General features: G+C 50.0%; 1 protein-coding gene across 13 annotated transcripts in view; it reads right to left on the bottom strand.

Moving 5' to 3' along the window:
* ATXN7L1 (ataxin 7 like 1) overlaps positions 1 to 22,148 on the bottom strand; it is a 233,505-nt gene that overhangs the window by 46,120 nt on the left and 165,237 nt on the right. For 9 of the 13 annotated variants that reach the window (XM_047695958.1, XM_047695956.1, XM_047695957.1 and 6 more), the window contains one exon: positions 8,602 to 8,824. In XM_047695958.1, the coding sequence (XP_047551914.1) occupies positions 8,602 to 8,824 (223 nt within the window). Of the gene's footprint in view, positions 1 to 8,601; positions 8,825 to 18,814; positions 18,925 to 19,026; positions 19,094 to 19,123; positions 19,949 to 20,246; positions 20,329 to 22,148 lie in introns of those variants that run through there. The other 4 variants (XM_047695965.1, XM_047695964.1, XM_047695966.1 and 1 more) reach the window with 4 other exon arrangements.

Below are 22,148 nucleotides of genomic sequence, written 5' to 3'. Positions count from 1 at the left end.
AAAAAGAATGAAAATGATCCCACTGATACGTTAAAATTAGAAGATTGTGGATACATTAGGATAAATAAAATACACTGTTAAAAACTGTGATCTTGGGGCGCCTGGGTGGCTCAGTGGTTAAAGCCTCTGCCTTCGGCTCAGGTCATGATCCCAGGGTCCTGGGATTGAGCCTCACATCGGGCTCTCTGCTCAGCAGGGAGCCTGCCTCCTCCTCCTCTCTCTCTCTGCCTGCCTCTCTACCTACTTGTGATCTGTCAAATAAGTAAAAATCTTTAAAATAAAAAATTGTGATCTTTTTGGGTGCCTGGGTGGCTCAGTGGGTTAAGCCTCTGCCTTTGGCTCAGGTCATGATCTCAGGGTCCTGGGATCGAGCCCTTCATCGGGCTCTCTGCTCAGCAGGGAGCCTGTTTCCTCCTCTCTGTCTCAAATAAATAAAATCTTAAAAAAAATTTTTTTGTCATCTTTTCACTTTCTCCACCGTGGCTACTAGAAAGTTTACCACTACACGTGTGTCACACATTGTATTTTCACTGGAGAATGCCAGTCCAAACAGTTGTAGGTAAAAGGTTAACTGTCTTCAAGAACAGAAATCTTACCCTTTCAATGGTCAGATCAATTTCATTCAATTCAACAAATATTTACTGACAAGGGGACCACGTTGGCCGAGTGTGAGGCCTGGCACTTACTACGGAGCAGAAGGAGTGGCAGGAGGTCTAACCTGGGGCAGACCCTGGACAGAGTTGCAGGAGAGGTAGACATGAAGTGCTTTGGGAATTAAAAGATGTCAGTGTATCAGGGGCCTGCAGGGAGGAAGCGGGTGAGGCACAGGGTTCACGGAGAAGGTGGCCGGGCGGACAGGCCGTGAGGGCGCTAAGGATCTGGACCAGGAAAGAAGGACCAGAATGCCGTGGGAAGAATCTCAGCTCAGCAGTCCTTCCCTCCTCAGACACTCTTCCCTCGCACACCCTCCACCCCCTCACCGTCCTCGGCCCTTGACCCCTGCTCCTCTCAAGACACACAAGCTTCCCTGGAGGACCCATCTGTACCTCCAGTCTCCACGCCTGTGTCTACACTGATGACTCCCACAGCTCCTTTCCCAGCCCACGCTGCTCCCTTGACCTCTGGGTCCCCACATCCAATGCCACCAACCGGACATCTCTATGTGGATGTTTTAGTGCATTTCGCTTGGTCGCAATTTGCACACGCTGCGTAGAGCAAGTCTTTCGGTGCCATTTTCCCAACGGCCACCTGCTTACTGTGCGTCTCTGTGTCACATTTTGGTAATTCTTGCAGTAGTTCAAACTTTTCATTATTACGATGCTTGTTATGGGTGATCTTTGATGTGACTGTTGTAATCATTGCTTCGGGGCGCCGCGAACCGCATCCATAAGACCACATCGTATAAGACCACAGATGCAGCTGAGCAACAAGCGTATTCTGATAGCTCCCCTGACCAGCCGTTCTCAGCCGTTCTCAGGCTCTCTCCCTCTCCTCGGGCCTCCCGGATTCCCCAAGACACAACAGTCTTGAGATCAGCCCAGTGAGTAACCCCACAACAGCCTGTAAGTGTTCAAGGGGAAAAAAGAGGCACTCGTCTCTCACTTTAAACCGAAAGCTAGAAATTCTTTAGTGTAGCAAGGAAGGCATGTTGAAAGCTGAGACAGGCCAAAAGCTTGCACTGGATAGCCAAGCTGTGAATGCAAAGGAAAAATTACTGAAGGAAATTAAAAGTGCTACTCCGGAAAACACATAAATGATAAGAAAGCCAAACAGCCTTACTGCTGATAAATGGAGAACATTTTAGAGGTCATGGATATGGACGGTGATATGGACAGATCAAACCAGCCACAACTCTCCCTTAAGCCAGAGCCTAATCCAGAGCAAGGCTCTAACTCTTCAATCCCTGAAGGCTGAGAGAGGAGACGAAGTAAGAGAAGAAAAGTCTGAAGCGAACAGAGGTTGGTTCAGGAGGTTTAAGGAAAGAAGGCGTCTCTAGAATGTAAGAGAGCAAGGTGAAGCAGAAGGTGCTGATGGAGAAGCTACAACAAGTTCTTCCAGAAGATCTAGCTCAGATCATGAATGAAGGCGGCTGCACTGAACAAGAGGTTTTCAGTGTAGGGGAAACAGCCTCCTACTGGAAGAAGATGCCATCTTCTGGGACTTTCATGGCTACAGACAGATCAATGCCTAGCTTTAAAGCTTCAAATGACAGGCTGGCTCTCCTGATAGGCAGCTGGGGACTTTAGGTTCTACCTAATGCTCATTTACGAGTCCAAAAATCCTGGGGCCCTTAAGAATGACACTAGATCGACTCTGCCTATAGCTCTCTAAAAGAAACACCAAAGCCCGCCTGACACCACATCTGTGTACAACATGGTTTACTGAAAATTTTCAGCCCATTGTGGAGAACTCCTGCTCAGAAAAGAAAAGAAAAGAGAAAAAAAAAAAAAGATTCCTTTTAAAAGGAATCTGCTAGGGGCGCCTGGGTGGCTCAGTGGGTTAAAGCCTCTGCCCTGGGCTTGGGTCATGATCTCAGGGTTCTGGGATCGAGCCCCAATTGGGCTCTCTGCTCAGCAAGGAGCCTGCTTCCTCTCTCTCTCTCTGCCTGCCTCTCTGCCTACTTGTGATCTCTGTCAAATAAATAAACAAAATCTTTAATAGAAAAATATAAAGTTTAAAAAAAATAAATACGACTGCTCATTGACAATGAACTTGGTCACTCAAGAGCTCCGATGGAGATAGACGCTGCGATTTGAGTTGTTCTCATGCCTGTGAACACGGCGTCTGGTTCTGCAGCCTGTGGACCAGGGAAGCACCTTGAGTTTCAAGTCTTACTACTGAAGAAATACCTTTCACTTAAGGCTGTAACTGCCCCCGATTGTGATTCCTCTGAGGGGTCTGGGCCAAATGAACTAAAAATCTTCTGGGAAGGATTCACCATTCTAGATGCCATGAAGAGGGGTTCGAGGCTCCAGTGGAAAAAGTAGCTACAGGAGGGTGGAAACAGCCAGAGAATCAGGGTGAGAAGTGCAGTCTGAAGACATGGTTGAATGTTACGATCTCGTGCTAGAACCTGAACGGAGGAGGGGTCACTCCTGATGGAGGAGCCAGGAAAGTGGTTCCTGAGATGGAATCTACTCCTGGAGAGGATGCTGTGAAGACCGTGGAAACGACAGCAAAGGATTGAGAATACAGCAGAAACCTAGTGGATAAAGCAGTGTTTGAGAGGATGGTCTCCAGTGTTGAAAGGAATTCTGGCGACTAGGGGTAAAATGCTCTTGAGCAGCACTGCACGCTACAGAGAAATCCCTCTTGAAAGGAAAAGTCAACCAATGTGGCAAATGTCATTGTTGTTTTACTTTAAAAACTTGTCACAGCCACTCCAAGCTCCAGCAACCGCCACCCCCATCAGTCAGCAGCCATCCACACGAGCGAGACCTTCTACCAGCAAAAACATTACGACTCCCCGAAAGCTCAGATGATGGTAAGCACTTTTCACAGCAATGAAGTAGTTTTATGTATTTATTTATTTGAGAGAGAGACAGAGATAGCAAGCAGGGAGGGGAGGGAGAAGCAGGTCCCCAACTGAGCAGGGAGCTGGATGCGGGGCTTGATCCCAGGACCCTGGGATCATGACCTGAGCCCAAGACAGATGGTTAACCAACTGAACCACCCAGGTACCCCACAATAAAGTATTTTTAAATTAGGTGTGGGGCTCCTGGGTGGCTCAATCAGTTAAGCATCTGCCTTTGGCTCAGGTCATGATTCCAGGGTTCTGGGATCGGGCCCCACATCGGGCTCCATGCTTGACGGGAAGCCTGCTTCCCCCTCTCCCACTCCCCCTGCTTGTGTTCTCTCTCTTGCTGTATTTTTCTCTGTCAAATAAATACATAAATAAAATCTTTTAAAATACATCCATCCATACATAAGGTGAATACACTGTTTCTTAAAGGCAATGCTGTTGCACACTTAATGATTACAGTGTAGTGTATACATAACTTTTGTATACACCAGGAAACCCAAAATTCATAGGACTTGCTTTATTGCACTATTCACTTTATCGCGGTGGTCTGGACAGGAACCTGCCCATCTCCGAGGTGTCTGGACTTCACACGCATGGACTTCCCAGTTTAATCCTGCCTTTCCTTCCCACCCTAAACCCTGGCCCTTCCTATCCTCCTCAAGAGACAGCAGCAGGACCAGTCAGCCCGCTATCCGGGCCCGGGAGGACAGCGGCATCCTGCTCTTCTCACGAACTCCGAGCCCTGCGTGCAATGAGTGCTGAGGTCCTGTGGCGGTTTTCTGCCCGGTGTTTCCCCTACCTGGCCCCTCCTGCACATGCTCTCGACCGCTGCCTGCGTGCAGAATGTCCCGGCACCTCACCCGGGATATTCAAAGCTCCCTCACTGTTCTTGCTGCTTTCCGAGGGGACCCTCAAGCCATCCTTCACACGGCCGGCAGGGGGCCCCACCACCTCGGAAAGCTGCTGTAGTGGGGGGCGCGGGAGGGGCAGAGGGAGGGAGAATCCCAAACAGGCTCTGCGCTCAACACAGAGCCCCACGCGGGCTCGACCTCACCACCCTGAGATCGTGACCTAGCCAAAATCAGGAGTCGGAGGCTTAACCACCTGAGCCGCCCAGGCGCCCCTGGAAGCTGATCTCCTTTAGCAGCTCCGTGCAGCCTTCCAGAAGTCCAAATCCCTGAATTTTTTTTAAAAATTTATTTATTTGACAGAGATCACAAGTAGGCAGAGAGGCAGGCAGAGAGAGAGAGGAAGGGAAGCAGGTTCCCTGCCGAGCAGAGAGCCTGATGCGGGGCTCGATCCCAGGACCCTGGGATCATGACCTGAGCGGAAGGCAGCGGCTTTAACACACTGAGCCACCCAGGCGCCCCCAAATCCCTGAATTAAGCACACAGAGCGGAACTTCATAATATGGCCCTGCCCACCTACCCAGGTTCACCGCCCCCCTCTCCCCACGTGCAGATACTCCTATGCAGTCCATTCCCTTTGCCTGGGACCCTCTTCCCACTTTCTTTTTTTTTTTTTTAAAGATTTTTTTTTTTTTTTTATTCGACAGAGAGAGAGATCACAAGCAGGCAGAGAGGCAGAGGAGGAAGCAGGCTCCCTGCTGAGCAGAGAGCCCGATGCGGGGCTCGATCCCAGGACTCTGAGATCATGACCTGAGCCGAAGGCAGCGGCCCAATCCACTGAGCCACCCAGGCGCCCCTCTTCCCACTTTCTTAAAAAAAAGTTCAAAAAACCCCAAAGCATGTTGGTAAAATAGATAAAACATTCACCATTTGAATCTAGTTTTCTTTTTCTAGATGACTCCTATTTATCCTTCAAATTCAGCTCTAGTATGACCCCTTCTGAAAAACCCTTCCTGAGTCCTCAGGCTGGGGTAGGTGCCCATCTTTTGTTCTACCAGTATCTTAGTTCTTAACACATTGTACTCTGTGTTAGCATCTGTCTCTTTTTATTACAGACTCCCTAAGAGAGTCTGTGTCTTTTTTTTTTTTTAGGATTTTATTTATTTGAGAGAGAGGGAGCACGCACAAGAAAGAGCACATAAGCTGGGGTGGGGGGAGTGGCAGAGGAAGAGGGAGAAGCAGACTCCCCACTGAGCTCAGAGCCTGACACGGGGCTCAATCCCAGGACCCTGAGATCATGACCTAAGCCGAAGGCAGATACATAATGACTGAGCCACCCAGGCAGTCTGAGAGTCTTTGTCTTATTTAATTTTGCATCCCTAAGGCTTCAGTGTGCAGTTGTACAGGTTATGCACTGCACCAGGATTTCTGCTTGAGGAATTGAGTAGGGGATGAAGACAGTTAGCCAACAGTGCACTCTGGGACAGGGCTGTATCCAAGCTTTTTTCTATTTGCACAAAGATGCCATAGAGGACATCAGGGGCCCCCATATATACCCTGAATATAGGCCTTGTTACAGAACTGGCACACAGTATTATAGTAGGTGCTTATTAAATGTTAAATTGAGTAACGACAGATGGATGGATATTTTAGACAGGTACCAAAGAAAGGCATGGTGGGGAAGCTTGGGGCCAGTTTGTAGAGGGTCTAACCCTTAGTCCAGAAGGCAAAGAGGAAGCTTTGAAAATTTTTGAGATGACTGTGACTTAGACTCGCAAACTACTCAGGCTTGAAAAGGAGACTCAGAGAAGTGAAGTGACTTGTTTAAGGTCACACAGAACATTTCTGGCTGAGCTCGGACTTGAACTGGCTTCTCTTGCCCCAGCTCTCCGCTGGCGCTTTCACACTGCTCTCCAGGGAAGCCTGCCAGAACCAAGGCAGAGTCCTCTGAGTCTCCAAGAAAAGTCTTCCCAGCCTTCCCGACACACTCCTGGCAATGGAGGGTTGGGGGCTGATAGCTGGGCTAGAGGCCAGGGAGAAAGCCTCCTGCATTGCCCACCTCTTGTCAGTCTTCAGGTTTGCCTACTTGAAGGTGGGCAATCACCAGCCAGGTTTCCACTCTTCATACAAGACAAGTGCTCTAGTGTCTGGAGCCTCTTTTTCCCTAAGAAGGATTTCCCTCCTTGCAATCCTTCTGGCTGCTCTTCTGTGGGCCCTGACCAATGTTCTCAGAGACTTCCAGAACCACTCTGCTTGGGCTGATGGGCCTGGCCCACAGCGGTCTTCACAAGGGCATGTGGCGTTTGTCTGAATGGAGCGTGGGGACTGATCTAACCCAGGGGTCTCCCTGAGGAGACGTCTTGGACGTCTTGGAGCATGTCTCATGCCGCTGGGACGTCTATCATCTGTGATCCGTTTTGTTCATGTTATGATCTTCCGTGACCCCGGATTTTCCTTCTGGCTCCTTCCTCCAGGGCCCCTGGTCCAGCTCTCTCTGGTGGTTTCTCAGTACTCTGGACTCTGAAGAAAGGACTTTATCCTTTTCCATTTTCAACTTCATTTCTCTAGTTTTGCAGAGAGATTTGACTTCTCAACCTTTGTCACCAGTTAGAGGAGCTCTGTCCTTTGGCGCAGATGACAATGAGGATGGTAACATTATCCTCACGGATATGTCAAATGTGTGCTCCTCTCCAGACATTGCACTTGCTGCCTTTATAAAAATTAGCTCACTAGGGCCTCACAGGAATTCCACGGGGTAGAGCTCCCAGTAGCCCCATTTTACAGATGAGGAAAACTGAGGCACACTGGATTGAGCAACTTGCCCAGGGTCACCCCGCTGAGACCTGTATAGGGGCAGTGATGGCCAGAGCATGCATGTGCTTACATCGAGACACCTAAAGCTGCTGAGGTCACAGATACAAGGGAGCCTCTCATCCGAGCTAGCGGGTCTGGGGGCTACCCACCGTCGCTCTCAGGCTGGGCCTTCCCTAACCTGCTCCATCCTCCTACAGGATGGCCCCGGCATCCTAACAAGCAGAGAGAACAAAGCCTGCCCACGAGGCCCACCTGGATGACAGGTAACTCCCCTCCTTGACAGCTGTGTCTAAACCTTTCCACTCTATCACAAGAGGCTCTCTAATTGATCTGGCATAATTAGCTCTTTACAAAGTCATCATAATTTCCAGTGAGCGGTGACAAACTAATTGATGGATGATTTTAGTCCACAGCTTTACTAGGTATGAATTTAAGTGTAATTAACTATCATTAATTAACAGAACACTTTTTCTCTTTAAATATACAAATGAGGCAGGCTCCACACTTATCCCTCGTCTGCCTCCACGATGCCTGAACGAGAAGGCTAGAGGCTCTGTCAGAAGCCAGTCCCTTAAGTGTTTCACGTTGGGGCTGTCCATATTTGAAGACGTTCGCCTCCTGCCTCCTGTCCTCCTTTCCATGTCTCGTTTCCTATCTTTCCACTCCACAGGTAACCTTTCCCTGACTTTTGGGTAAAGACTGAGATAAAAACAAAACAAAACGAACCCAGAGCCTCTGATTCTCCACAGTCACTTGCAAGCAGCCCTCTCCCACCCCTCAAAGGGGTGACATTCTCTTTGGATTTCCTCTTTTTCTTTCAGTGGTCAGCTCCCCATTACCTGCCTCTGTGGGCTGCTATTCAGAGCGGAGGCCAGGCTGCTCAGGGCAGGGACGCTCGGTGGGGGGCTTGCCTCACAGGGCCTCACTCCCCGCTGGGCAAACCGTCCCTGCTTTTGATTATTTTCATCAGTGCTTCTCTTCACTGGGGCGGAAAACGGAGATGACCGCCTCACTGAGGAATACTTCCCTGGCACCCTGTTCTTAGACATGGCTTGGCTCAGCTCTCAGGGACAGAAAGGCTTCCCCTGTCAGGCACGTGGTGCCTTAAGGCCCCGTGTGCCCTCTCAGGATTTAGGTTTCTCGTCCCCAGTCTACGGCCATACCACCCTGAACGCGCCCGATCTCGTCTGATCTCGGAAGCTAAGCAGGGTCGGGCCTGGTTAGTACTTGGATGGGAGGTTTCTCGTCCCCAGTCCCGTCATTCTGGTTTTCTGCCCCTTCCCTCCTCATTCCCCAAATTCCTGGACACGTCGCCCAGGATCAAAGCCAGAGGGGTAAACACCGTTTCCTGCGGTGACCCAGGACTGACGTGCAGGGGGGACAGACAGCTATCGGCTGCCAGCGCCCGACACTCACCATGGTTTGTCCCTTGATCCTTTTGCAGAAAAGACTGTGTGCTGTTTGCTGCTGGAGGTAAGGAGATTGTCTTTGGGCGTTTTGAATGGCTTTGAGGTGCTGCTGGCAGAGTTCTGGCCGCTGAGACAGGCTTTAGTTTTCACCTGTACTAACGATGTCCTGGAATTGGAGGGTGGAGATGCCGGAGAGGGAGAAGGCCTACACATTGACCCGTGTCTTCTCTCTGCAGAGGAAGAAAGAAGAGAACTCAGCACATCACGGGTAGCACACGAGCCCCACACGCTCACGCACACTCAAATACACAAGAGGCAAAGAGAAAAGCATCTATCTTGCAGGGTCGGGACCCCAAAGCCCCAGTTCTGACTACGATTCTGTCTGGACATCTGCTCCTATCCCACCAACGAGGAGTGACGACGTTCTGAATTCTTCTGTCAGATGGCACGTTCAGCTAATACCCGGCTTCTCAAGGAGGCGTCCACCGGGCTTGCTTCCTGCAAAACCAGCCCCAGAGGACTAGCAGAGGGAACCAGGTGTTCCCAGAACACCGTGGGGCAACCATACAGCCCAAGTGATCCCCAGACAGCTCCTCGGAGGCCACAAGGTCCCTCAGCAGCGGGTAGAACAGGGCTCTCAAGAGAACAAATAGGAAATTCTTGAACCTGACCCCCACCCCCCCACCCCCCAGCAGGAGCATGAAGGTCAGAAGGAACAGGAGGGCTGAATAAAAGGGTCTTTGAATGCCAGGAAGTGGCCCGGCTTCTGTCCACGTGCCCCTGCGGCCTCTCCAGGGCTCACTGAGGGCCAGGCCCCAGCTGCTGGGCTCGGACCCACAGAAGAACATCCGTGCTTGAGGGAGAAGTCACAGATGTGGGGCTGGGTCTAGGTGGACGGGCACAGCTTCCTGAGGTTCTACAGAAAATACTAGAGTTCTCCGCAGATAAGCCTCACTTGTTCTCCCACCGTTAGCCCATGTGGTCTCGACTCAACAGGCAGGATGGGGATGCTGACCAGGATGACAGATGCACGATGTCAAGTCCTTAACTGTTGCAGGGTAACGGGTCTGACCCATGCTAGGGAAGCCCCTCTCAAGAAAAACGTGCACTTACACACGCACGAAAACTTCATACACAATTATAGGAAGGAATCCTGGACCCCCAAAAGACAAAGGCTCTGAAATCTTAAGTTCCTTCTGGCTCTCTGGGGCCCCCATACAGTGAGGGGGCCCTGTTCGTTCAAGTGCTGAATAAATAAAGAAAATTACATCAGACATCCTCATGTGGGGCACCTGCCCGGCTCAGTGGGTGGGGCACGCAACTCTTGATCTTGGGGTTGTTAAGTTCGAGCCCCAACCACTCTGGGGGTCGACATTACTTAAAAAATAAAATCTTCCGAAAGAAAAAAGAAAAAAAAAAAATGATGTCCTGATGGGAAGAACTAGACATCACAGATCTAGAAATCTAGGCTGAACGTGACAATGAACAAGGTGGGAGCTGAAAATGATAGTCCACGTTGTCCCTCCATCTCCAAGCTGGGTATCAGGCTTTTCTCATGAGTGAGACACTTCTGGCAGTAAGTTATTCCGGGTACCTGGCCTAGGAGGAGAAAGCCAAGTTCACTTGGTGATCGGGAATGGGCTCTTGGGGGTTTCTCTGGGTTCCCTCACACTGATGGGCTGCCGGACTGTCTCATGCAGACTGACTCTCGTCCTCTGATGAAGTGGGGCTTGGGGGAGAAGCGGATTTTCGAGCACCATCTGATTGCTGAGGGTACTTCTGCCTGACCAGTGCTTGTAGGTTGCCTATACTCAGGAACTTTCCTGGGTAGTTTTTCTTCACTGAGTCAGAGCAGACCCTGCATCCACGCTCCGATCCTAGAACCATCCTGCTGTAGGTTTTACAAACCAAGAGCTGGTCCCAGGGCATCTGTTTTGAAGTAGTGGGAGAACCCTGGGCTGCGAGCCAGGGACCGAGGCTCCAACTCCAGCCACCCCGCAGTCCTGGGCCTCTGGCCTGGAGTCCGCCACTCGCGCAGTCTCAGTCTCCGTGTCTTTATCTGTAAATGAAGAGGGTCCCTAGGTGGCTTCTAAGGTCTCTTGCCTCTCCATTACCATAAATATAAGGATACTTACACCTGCTGCTTCTCTCCTCATCCCTCATGATTCCCGAATATTATGGCAATAATTACAGCTGAAGTATTGAAATATTTTACCCAGGCAGGGTCTTCCTTGGAGGAATTCATCCTTTGTGAAATTGGACTGGCCTTTACAACCCCTGCGAGACAGGCAGGAAGCAGCCAGGCGTCTCCACCCTCCTCACGGCTGACTGGCCAAAGAAGACCCAGAGCTGCGAGGTGACTCGCCAAGGTCAGGGCCAATGGCTACGCGAGGAATGGGCCTCTGTGCCGTGTGCAGGGGGCCGAGTGGTTTCTCAGGAAGACAGGAAATGGGGTGTACTGCAACCAAGATTTGGAGCCAGGAAATTAGGAAGTGCAGGACTCAGAATCACAGAAATTCAGAACTAGATCGAAAGTCAGCCGGTCCGATCTCCGTGCTGATGGACGAGGCTACAGGGGCTATCGGTTACCAGCCTGCAAGGCGAAGCCAGTTGGGGGCCACGCCGAGACCAGAACCAAGTCTTCTCGCTTCAAATCCATAGTTCTTGCTGCCCTTCCGGAGGCTTCCAGAATGAAAATACGACTCTGATGTTTACCACCACTGTTTTGACATTTTTGACATTTTCATTTACTCACTTGCTGATCACTTGCTCAAGCTGACACAGTGGGGTTGGGGGGTGGGGGAAGGATGTGCAGAAATAGTTCTCAGCTCTGGGGGAGAGGTGGGCTTTGATAACGAAGAGAAATTTTGTTTTGCTAAACTAAGAGTTAAAAATAATACAAGTAAATGGAGAGAGACAAATACCATATGATCTCACTCATATGTGGAATTTAAGAAACGAAACAAACAAAGTAAAAAACCAAAAAACAGACTCTTAACTAGGGAAAACAAACTGGTGGTTGCCAGAGGGGAGGTGGGCGGGGGGGGATGGGGGAAATAGGTGATGGGGATTAAGATTAAGAGTATACTTGTCATGGGGTGTCCCGGGGGGCTCAGTCGGTGAAGTGTCCATCGCTTGAGTTCAGCTCAGGACACTGAGATGGAGCCCGGTGTCAGGCTCTGTGCTGAGCATGGAGCTTGCCTAAGATTCTTTCTCTCCCTCCCACTCTGCTCCCCACCTAACTCGCGTGCCCTATTAAAAAAAAACAAAGAGTACATTTGTCCTGATAAGCAGGGGGTAACATACAGAATGGCTGAATCACTATATAGTGCACCTAAAACTAATATAACACTGTATGTTAACTCTACTAGAATTATAGCTTTTAAATAATAATAATAATAATAATAATAATAATAATAGTAAACAAAGATAAATCACAAGGAAGGGTGTGATTAAGGACAAAATGAATGAGCCACACCAATGATTCTGAAATCACCTTCTCACGGAACTCTGTTTAGTGACCCAGCCAAAACGTTCCACTCCTAATTTCACAGAAAAAAAGGAAATCAACAGATACGCTTATTTCTTGGTTTTTAGTTCCATAAATTCTCCTCAAATGACCAATTAGAAGAACAAGTTGTAAAGGAGAGAATTACTCATCAAAACCTAAAGATAGCCCTTTACCCTTAATTTAAAAAAAAAATGTGTGATTTTGAATTGTAATAAACAGATTAAAGCAGTGTTTCCTATTGAACTATACCTTATTGTTCAGACAGGAGTAAATGTACCACTCTTTCAAGGTACCCCACAAAGAGACCCGTACTTCTGTCCCCTGAGCTTCGAGAACAAGCTTGGCAGCCACTGGTACGAGCGAGAAAGGCTGTGTACGGATTTAAAGTGGGGAGCCCGGGTCACAGTGATCAGAGCCTCCCTTAGTAGGCGAGCCGCACACTTCACTCGGCGAAGCTTTTGAAAATGGGGAGAACTGATGTCCTGGGTAGCGCGGAGTGAGTAGATTTTTCAGAGAGATCCAATTCCTATTCAATCGGTATTCCTCTAGTCTGGGATGACCCGCCCGTGGAGAACTCACATGGTTTTTGTCTTTTGGTGGAGAGGTGGGTGGGCTGCTGATAGAGGCAGACGGGGTCCCGGTTTCTCGTAAAAAGGTACTCTGTGCGGGGGCAATGTCCTTGGGTAAAGCATTCCAGATTTATGACAATCATTCTGACACGAGTCCTCACCTACCCTGGGCTTATTTTTTTCTGTTTTGGTCAAGGTACAGCCTAAGGTAGATCTTTATAATTATACTTATTCCACCTGCCCTGCCCAGGAAGAGTTTATAGAACATTGAATTTTTTATTCACTATTAAAATACATTATAGACTTTTACAATTTTTTTAGAGAAAAATTCTTTTTCTCCAATTTTTCTTTCTTTTTTTTTTTTTAAGATTTTATTTATTTATTTGACGGAGAGATCACAAGCAGGCAGAGAGGCAGGCAGAGAGAGAGGGGGATAGAGCAGGCTCCTTGCTAAGCAGAGAGCCTGATGCAGGGCTCGATCCCAGGACCCTGAGATCATGACCTGAGCCTAAGGCAGAGGCTTTAACCCACTGAGCCACCCAGGCGTCCCTCTTTCTTTTTCAACGTAAATAGATGCATTAGCAAAACAGCAATCAATTGCTGTTTTGGATTATTCTTTTTCAACTACCGTTACTCTATTTATATGCTACTGATTCTCATATACCGGTCAATTAAAATGGTTAGAAACAGTCAATCATTGCTCTATATTATTGAGCCACTTTTTTTTTAAATTTTTTATTTTTTCAGCATAACAGTATTTATTGAGCCACTTTTTAAGCCATGTGCTTACTATCTGGTTTTTTGGTTTTCTTTTTTGGCTTTTAAAAAAAAATAATTTATTTAAAAAGGGTTTTAGGATTATTTCTTTGAGGGATCGTTTCCAAAGCGAAAGACTGCCAACAGTTCATCGCTCTTACGACGCGTGTCTTTCTGGACAGAAAGACCAAACCCATCTACTGTGCCAAAGCTAAATACGAATAATAAAAATAAATAAATAAATATTCCACTTACTCCTAAAGTGGAAACAAAGTCACCGTGAGAACACCCATACAGAAGTAAGTGTCAAGAACAACGTCTGCGATTGATTTTGGCTTAGCAACCTCTGGTCTCAGCCCTCTGTCCTCTGGCCAACACTACTACTAATTTATTAAGAAAGTCCCCTGTATCAGGCAGTCTACGAAACACTTGATTTCCCTTGGAGCATTTAATTCTTTCAATACCCTAAGAGAGGTATTATTACTAGCTCTCTGCCACAGATGAAAGGAATGAAGTTCAGAGACATGACGTGCCCAAGGTTACAAAGCTAGAAAACATCAGAGCCTATGGTCTGAGCTCTACCACCTGACAATCCTGGAAGACGCTGCAGTGGACAGGGGAGCCTGGAAGATCCCTGAGGACCACCCCCCGCCCCACCCACCTGTATGGGCATTCCAGCACGGCACTCCTGCTCCCTTAGGAAGAGGAAAGAGATGCCTTTTAGGTCCTGGTCAGCAGTCCCATGCCCACAGCCTGAGGCCCCAGCCTTGAGGAGCTGGGGACTCCAGGACCGAAGACCAAATCCTTTTACTTGTTTTGCATTTCTGCCACAAGAAGTCCAGACCATGGCCTCAGCAGCTAGGCTGACCACCTGCTTCACCATACAGGCCTTAACCATCCAGGTGTGACTCCAGGGTGCACAGCTGGAGACCAGCTGAGTAACGGGCTTGCAGACATCGCCTCCCAGCGTTCTGAAAATCTCTGGTAAGTGTGGGGAGCCTGGTGTCTCCACAGTCCTTTCTCTCCCTTGCTCTCCACTGGCTGGAGGCACCTGGTCCTTGAGCAATTCCATTTCAGTAAAAATTCGGACCTCCCCCACCCCATGCTTATTCACTGAGATATTTTCATATTCACAGCATCGATATCCTGCATTGAAAGCCTCAGCGCAGACGCCTCATTGAATGGCTGAGCCAGCTACCAACACCCAGTGTGGTTCCCTATACAGGCTTTAGAAAGAAACTGTCCTGAATTTTCCAATATGTCTTTTAGGGGACCCATCCCCTCCCAGGAGACTTTGAGCACTGCCATCACCTGTGGCCCTCACGGTTGTGTCGGCTCACTCAGGCTTAGGCTAGCCTCTGGCTTTCTCATTCAGCAGCGAGGACTCTCTTTCAGCCCCCAGCTCGGAGGGCAAGTGCTTGGTGGATGATGAGCCCGGCTCCGTTTTATCAATGGATTCCACCTGCAGTAGGAGCCGCAGTCGGGATGCTGTCCATAAAGGACAACCCCGAATTCCAAGTGAGCGTCTTCCAAAAGAAGACTGGAGCTGGAAGGTGAGGGGTGCAGCACGGACCCTGGCACAGGGAACCTGTCACCTTCCCTGCATCCCTGCCCCTGAGGCAGGTAGTCTCCAGTTTACAGCCATGGACACGAAGGCAGCCCGAGTTAGAGAAACTTGTCTGGAGTCACAAGGGAATTAAGTGGCAGAGTGGGGGCTAGAATCTGAGCCTGCAGTCTCATTTGCCACGATGGTCGTTAGACACTAAATATAGTGCCATGGTGGTTAGGGGAAGTGTATTGACCTGGTGGGATATTCTCAGCAGGGGATGAAATGAAGACACAGCAAAGTCAGGCAGGCAGAGCTGTGTCTTCTGCCAGAGTGCTGTAAGCCCCTCTGAAATGCCTCCTCCCTCCTCAGGCCAGAGGACCTCTTTAAAAGATCCCGGGGCAGGGACACCTGGGTGGCTCAGTTGGTTAAGCGGCTGCCTTCAGCTCAGGTCATGATCCCAGCATCCTGGGATCGAGTCCCACATCGGGCTCCTTGCTTGGCAGGGAGCCTGCTTCTCCCTCTGCCTCTGCCTGCCACTCTGTCTGCCTGTGCTCGCTCTCACTTCTCTCTCTATGACAAATAAATAAATAAAATCTTTAAAATAAAATAAAAGATCCCGGGGCCTGAGCGGAAGTGCTCCCGAAGGCATGGGCACCTACCACCAATCAGCGTATACTGGCTCTTCTTTACCCTTTTCACCTCCTACCCACTGCCAGGCGGCGGGCACCGTCTGCAGCACCTAAACAAATGCCACTGTGGGCTGGTGGGTTGTGCCAGCTCGGTTCTCAAACCCCTCCAGGCTCTAGCTGGGTTTCTTGGTCATCTGGTCACTCCGTCCATTCATTCAGTTAGGAGGAGAGAGGGCGCTCTTGAGTGCTTCTGCGTCAGGCACCGTGCAAGCTACTTTCCGGCCTTCCAGCTCACACAATCTACTCAACAGCCCGACAACGTGGATGCTGTTAGCCTCCTGGTTATAGGCAGGAAAATGAAAGCTTAGCAAGATTATGAAACAAGACCAAGGTCATGCAGCCCTTGCCATTTGAGAGGAGAGCCCATGTCCACTCAACCCAAGCCAACGCTCTTCCCACACCACGCCACCCTGCTTGGACGTTCTCTTCCCTTCTACACTGCAGCAACGCGCTTCTCCCATGATTCTTCACAAAGCATCTCCCGTTTTCAGAGCTGGCCCAAGACACAACTCTGAAGCTCGAGAACTTGAGATCCTCTTTATCTCCCCCGTGAGCTCTCCCCTCTCCTTTTCTTGGTTATTTATACTAAGGTGCAAGTTTCTGGCATCACCTCCTGCTGGGCATGATTTGGGGAGTCCCAGGGACTTTCCAGGGCCCTAAAATACTTCCATCAGCCCTCAGGGGTGAACCCCAGTCCTCAACAGGCACCAAACCTAGCTCTAAGAAAAAACCACAGCAAATATAGACCTCTGGGGAAACAAACTCATGCAGACACTGCTGGGGTACTTTCAAGGGATGACATTTCTCTGGAGACCAACCAGTGATAATAGCAAGAACCAAACAGGAATCCACAGCCTTTGATCTGGTAATCTGGTAACTATAGTCTGGAAAGCAGACCTCAAGGAAATCATCCGCCCCCTTCCCCCACTGCAAAAAAGTTCAAAGATAGTCTCAGTGTGGCACTGTTTACAATAGTAAAAAATATCACAACTGACCTGAATTATCTATAATAAAACAACTGAAAATGACAGGAACAAGGGTCATTATTATCCCAACCTAAGAAAGGTGTATGTGAGATCATGTGCCCAAGCCCACAAGGAAATTACAAATATCACAAATCATGTGTAACCATGAATCATTACTTTACAAAAACAAAAAAAAATGTAACACACACACTCACATCTATATGAATACAGAATGTAGACAGATGGGGAAAAAGACAAAGGATATAGGATGGACTGCTTAATAGGGTTAGTTTTGTTACAGCTGTTTAAGTCCATGTAAGACAAAAAAATCAAAACAAACAAAAACAACTACGAACACATCCTTAATCTGAGAGGGGGGCAAAGGAGGGCGAACAGGTGCAAATACAAAGGTAGGAAGGAGTCAAACGTGTTTAAGTCACCCCTGTTCATGCGTTCATTCATATGTAAAGCATTTCCTAGACACGACACTGTGTGCCACGCACTGGGATGGTGGGGACGAGACACTGTCATTGCCAGAGGGTTCCCTCAGGATGGGGGGACACTCCAGATCCCGGGCTGGCCACCACTTGGTCACCCTGAGTGGTGGAGGAAGGCTGCTGCCGGCAGGACCCGAGGTCTAGCCCTCCTGCCTTGTGGGACTCCGCCTGCAGGCAGAGCCTGGATTCTCTTAATAATACCAGGCCTTTTGTTGTCCCGGCTGTCCTCATGTGCCCAGAGCCAACACGGTAGTGGAGGGGTTGAGAAGTTCCTCTGCATGGTATTAAGTCTTCCATCAGAACGACTGCCTCCAACAACCACCCAACAGACCCACTGCACAAGCCACACGAGTCCAAACACAGGAGCCTCCAAAGCTTAGGTGAAAACTGGTGGCTTCCGGCTTTAGGATAAGCTAGCTGTTGGATTCTACCTTAGGCTGGCACAGCTAACCTCCTCCCCGCCCCAGGGTGCCACAGGGACAGGTGTGACAGGCAGCTGGAAGCTGGGTGAAGCAGGAGGCATGGACTGCTGTGTCTCTGGGGAGAAAATATGCGAATGGGGATTCCCAATGTCTAAAACACCTGAACAGCTGGACTGAATCTTCCCATCAGTAGCTTTTCCCCAGAGGCAAGTGCTTAAAGAGTCCCTGTCACAGGCATGCCCTGTCCACACCCCACAGGAGGTGGGGAGAATCCTGCAGCAAGAGGTAGAGAAAGGGGCCAGGCCATACCTCTATCTCTGGGACCACTTGGTGCAGTAAGGCCAAGGCCCGCAAATCTGTATTTTTTTTTTTTTAAAGATTTTATTTATTTAATTGACAGACAGAGATCACAAGTAGGCAGAGAGGCAGGCAGAGAGAGAGGAGGAAGCAGGCTCCCTGCTGGGCACAAAGCCTGATGTGGGGGCTCGATCCCAGAACCCTGGCATCAAGACCTGAGCCGAAAGCAGAGGCTTTAACCCACTGAGCCACCCAGGTGCCCCAAATCTGTATTTTTTAAAAGTCCCAAGGGGGGACACACTGGGTGGCTCAGTCGGTTAAGCATCTGCCTTTGGCCCAGGTCATGATCTCAGGGTCCTGGGATGGAGTCCCACATCTGGCTCCCTGCTCAGCGAGAAGCCTGCTTCTCCCTCTGCCCCTCCCCACTGTTCCTGCTCTCTCTCTGTCAAATAAATAAATAAAATCTTTAAAAAAAAAGAAAGGTACTGAGGTGATTCTCATGCTCTGTGCCAGCTTTGGGAGTCACGGGAAATGTGGACCAGACACTGCTGTCTTTGGAATCGGAAGGATCTGCGCTCAAATCCCAGACCTGTCACCCATTAGCTCTGTGACTGTGCAGATAATGTAACCCACTCCCCGAGCCCTAATTTCCTTACCTATAAAATGGGAACAACACTGTCCACGTCATAGGGTTGCAAGCGGGCAGGTGCCCCCCGCCCCCAGACACTGATGCGCCCTGTCTCGCCACACACCTCATGCTGTCATCCCTGGCTGACCAGCCTGGCGTCCTGTCATTGTCACCTCGAGGGCAGGTGCCTCGTTCCCTCTTATCCCTGGCAGTCGGCCCTGTGTCTTGCCCTAATAGGCACTTGCTGCGTTCAGCGTCGAAGAAATGAGTGTTGGGAGGATCGACGACCCAGAGGAGGTAGCGACCAACTCACTTACTGTGGTAAGTGCCAACTCACTTATTTTAAGTTCCCCATCCGCATGAAAACGTCGATTTTTTTTTTTTTTAAATACAAGGCGTAGCCTTACTAAGTGGGTAGCTCCTTCTCCCTGCCCCTGAATTAAAACGATTCCATGTACAAGAATCCTCTGGGAGCACACTGTTGTAAAAAAAAAACACACAGGCTGAGGAAGGAGAGGCCACCGGGGCTCGATCTGTCTCTGTCCTGACCTCCAGTCTCCAGAGTGCAGGGCCACAGCCTCTTCCAAGAGAAGCTTCGAGGTCTCAGCTTCCTGCGAAGCCCACGGTGGCACCCAGAACCACTCACCCCACAGACTGCCGGGGTCCTGCAGCAACCACTAATAACGGAACCACTTCTGTTCTCCTTGGAGTGGCAGTTGGCAGTGGCAAACAGGAAGTTGTCTTGAAATAGGGTGTGGTTGTACCCTGTCAATATGTGCGTACAGAGACACACTTGTTTTGTCTCTCCCCGGCCCCCTTCTGTTTGCCCCTGCCCTCCCTTCTTCAGGAGCGGAAGGTCTGAATTATTTTGGGGAGAACAAAGCCTTTTCACCTGATTGAAGATCAGCCACTGACTACCACCATGCGCACAAAAACCCGGGCAGAAGGCCACCTAACATAGATGGAGGGTCTGTCTTCCGACCGTCAGTCACTTTGCTTGTGGCAACTGAGTTAGTGACTGTGTGTGTGAGCCCGTATGAGTTTTCTCCTCTACATCACCATGGGCACACAGGAAACAAAACCTGAGCAAGAAACCAGGGCAGGTACACCGCCAGTCATCCCAGGGAGCCGGCCAGTCTACCCAGGGTGGGGGGGTGGGAGGCCGGCCAGCAGTGTCTGCCCAGGGCCCGCTGTGGGCACACCCGGGACCGAGGACCGCCCCCCCCCCCCCGCCGCCCAAGTAGGAAATGGGAAAAATCACAAGTCCCGAGTGTCAAGTGATTTTCAAAGTTCGAGGGCAAGAGACCCGAACTATTTCTTCATGCAAATTACATATAAAAATGACCAAACTGATGGCCAGGGAGGTCTATGCATTAAGTGAGCTGCGCAGAGGTGCAGAGAAGTGGGGGTGACGGGTGGGTGAGGTTCCCACGGCTAGGGGAGGTGTGCCATAAAATTTCCCACTCCACTTCTTCCCAGGCCCTAAGGCTAGTGCCTCCAGAAGGGCTGTCCAAAATGGACTGGTCCCCAACCCAGCCTCTTACTCCTGACCTCTTTCTGAGGCAGCTCCTTTCCCCCCGCATGCCTCAGCCCTGTCTGGGGCTCCGGTGCCAGCCCACAGCCCCAGAGCGCGGTCTGTGCTACACCTCGGACTTGCTAAATGGATCGTGGGCTGACAGCACACTCCGCCTGCCAGGCTCTCTCTTCCGTGACCTGGGCCCAGCCCCATGCCATCCTGTGTGGCAGACAGGCCCTGCGCTCACACTTACACATCCTGGGGAGACAGCCTTGCCGTTTGGATAAGGAGGCTGAGCCAGTGACACGCTGGGCGACGCGAGCGACTCGTGGGAGCTGTTTCCTGGCTCCTGGCTGAGGGCCCTGGCCAGTCAGAACGCACCACTTCCCCTTTAAGAGAGCACGCCCAGATGCGATTAGGGAAAGGCAGAAAGAAAAGCCCGGAACAGTCAGGGCTGTATCCCGAATTTGGCAGATGAACTTGGGTTTTCCTGAACTGCACTCACAAGGTGTGGTCAGAGGCAGTGGGCTCCCCTGGGGGCTGATTTGAGCAGACGGTGTTTGGGGAAGGGTTTGGGGGGCGGCCTGCCGCAACCCCCACCCCACCCCCATTCCCTGGCTTGATGGCCACGTGCAAACTGCATGGGCCCGGCTCCCAGAGCCGCTGTCCGCTCGGGCCTGGTCTGGGCCGCCTGCGGGAGCTCAGGCCTTTCTGCTCCTCCTTCCCCCAGGGCCCATCCAGCACGCAGGGCAGAGTCCACGGCAATGCCTGGCCCCGTGCTTTCGAGAGTAGAGACATTATTATAAAGACTGAAAGATACTTTTGTGGGACATTTTAACCACTAATTCCAGAGGGGAGTTTTCATTCATTCTGGCTATTTAGGGAGTTCATTCCTTGAGCTTGGCAAGGAGACTGGGGGGAAGACGATGGTCCGAAAAAAACCCAACAGTTCACAAAAGGCCACGTGTTGTAGAGTTCCACTGATAAGAAATATCCAGAACAGGCAAATCCACAGAGACAGAAAGCAGATCAGTGATTGTGGGGGTGCTGGGGAAGAAGGCAGCGGGGAGGGACTACTTAATGGGTATAAGGGCTCTTTTGGGGGTGACGAAAATGTTTTAGAACTAGGTAGAGGCGATGGTTATCCTGCATTGGGAACAAACTCACTGCCACGGAACTGTATGCTTTCAAAGTGTTAAGTGAGGGGGCACCTGGGTGGCTCAGTCGACTAAATTCCACGGCTCTTCGTTTCAGCTCAGGCTGTGATCTCAGGATCGTGAGATCGAGCCCCGGGTCAGGTTCTGCGCTCAGTGTGGAGTCCGCTTGAGTCTCTCTCTCTCTCTCCCTCGCCCCCTCCCCCCTGCTCTCTCTCCCTCAAATAAATAAATCTTTAAAAAAATTGTTAGGCGAAGTTCACCTCAATTTATTTTTTTTTTTAAAGATTTTTAAATTTTATTTATTTGACAGAGAGAGATCACAAGTAGACAGAGAGGCAGGCAGAGAGAGAGAGAGAGGGAAGCAGGCACCCTGCTGAGCAGAGAGCCCGATGCGGGACTCGATCCCAGGACCCTGAGATCATGACCTGAGCCGAAGGCAGCGGCTTAATCCACTGAGCCACCCAGGTGCCCCTCAATTTAAAAAAAAAAAAATCCGGTGGCAAAGTGCATTTTGGGCAATTTTATCTTCTACTGAGATCTCTGCTGTGTTCCAACATTTTTTTTTTTTAAAGATTTTGTTTATTTATTTGTCAGAGAGAGAGAGAGAAAGAGCAAGCACAGGCAGACAGAGTGGCAGGCAGAGGCAGAGGGAGAAGCAGGCTCCCTGCCGAGCAAGGAGCCCGATGCGGGACTCGATCCCAGGATGCTGGGATCATGACCTGAGCCGAAGGCAGCTGCTTAACCAACTGAGCCACCCAGGCGTCCCTGTTCCAACATTTTTTTGTAAAACCTGGTTACTACCTGAAGTTACTACCTGGTTACTGTCTAAAGTCAATCCTGGCTGAGGAACATATGTCCTCTAATAAGGAGAATTAAAAACAAACTTCTAAGAGACAAAGGGTTTACAAGCCACAGAAGTACAGCTCTATGAAGAATTTTCGGCCCAGGGGAAGACAGTATCCTCTTAAACCAGGCCACATATGCGAAGCAGGGCCTTC

The sequence above is a fragment of the Lutra lutra genome, chromosome 11 (genome assembly GCF_902655055.1).
Source record: "Lutra lutra chromosome 11, mLutLut1.2, whole genome shotgun sequence".
Taxonomy (NCBI): Eukaryota; Metazoa; Chordata; class Mammalia; order Carnivora; family Mustelidae; genus Lutra; species Lutra lutra.
Note: the sequence above shows the minus strand (reverse complement) of the source record. Positions and strands in the feature narration are given on the sequence as shown.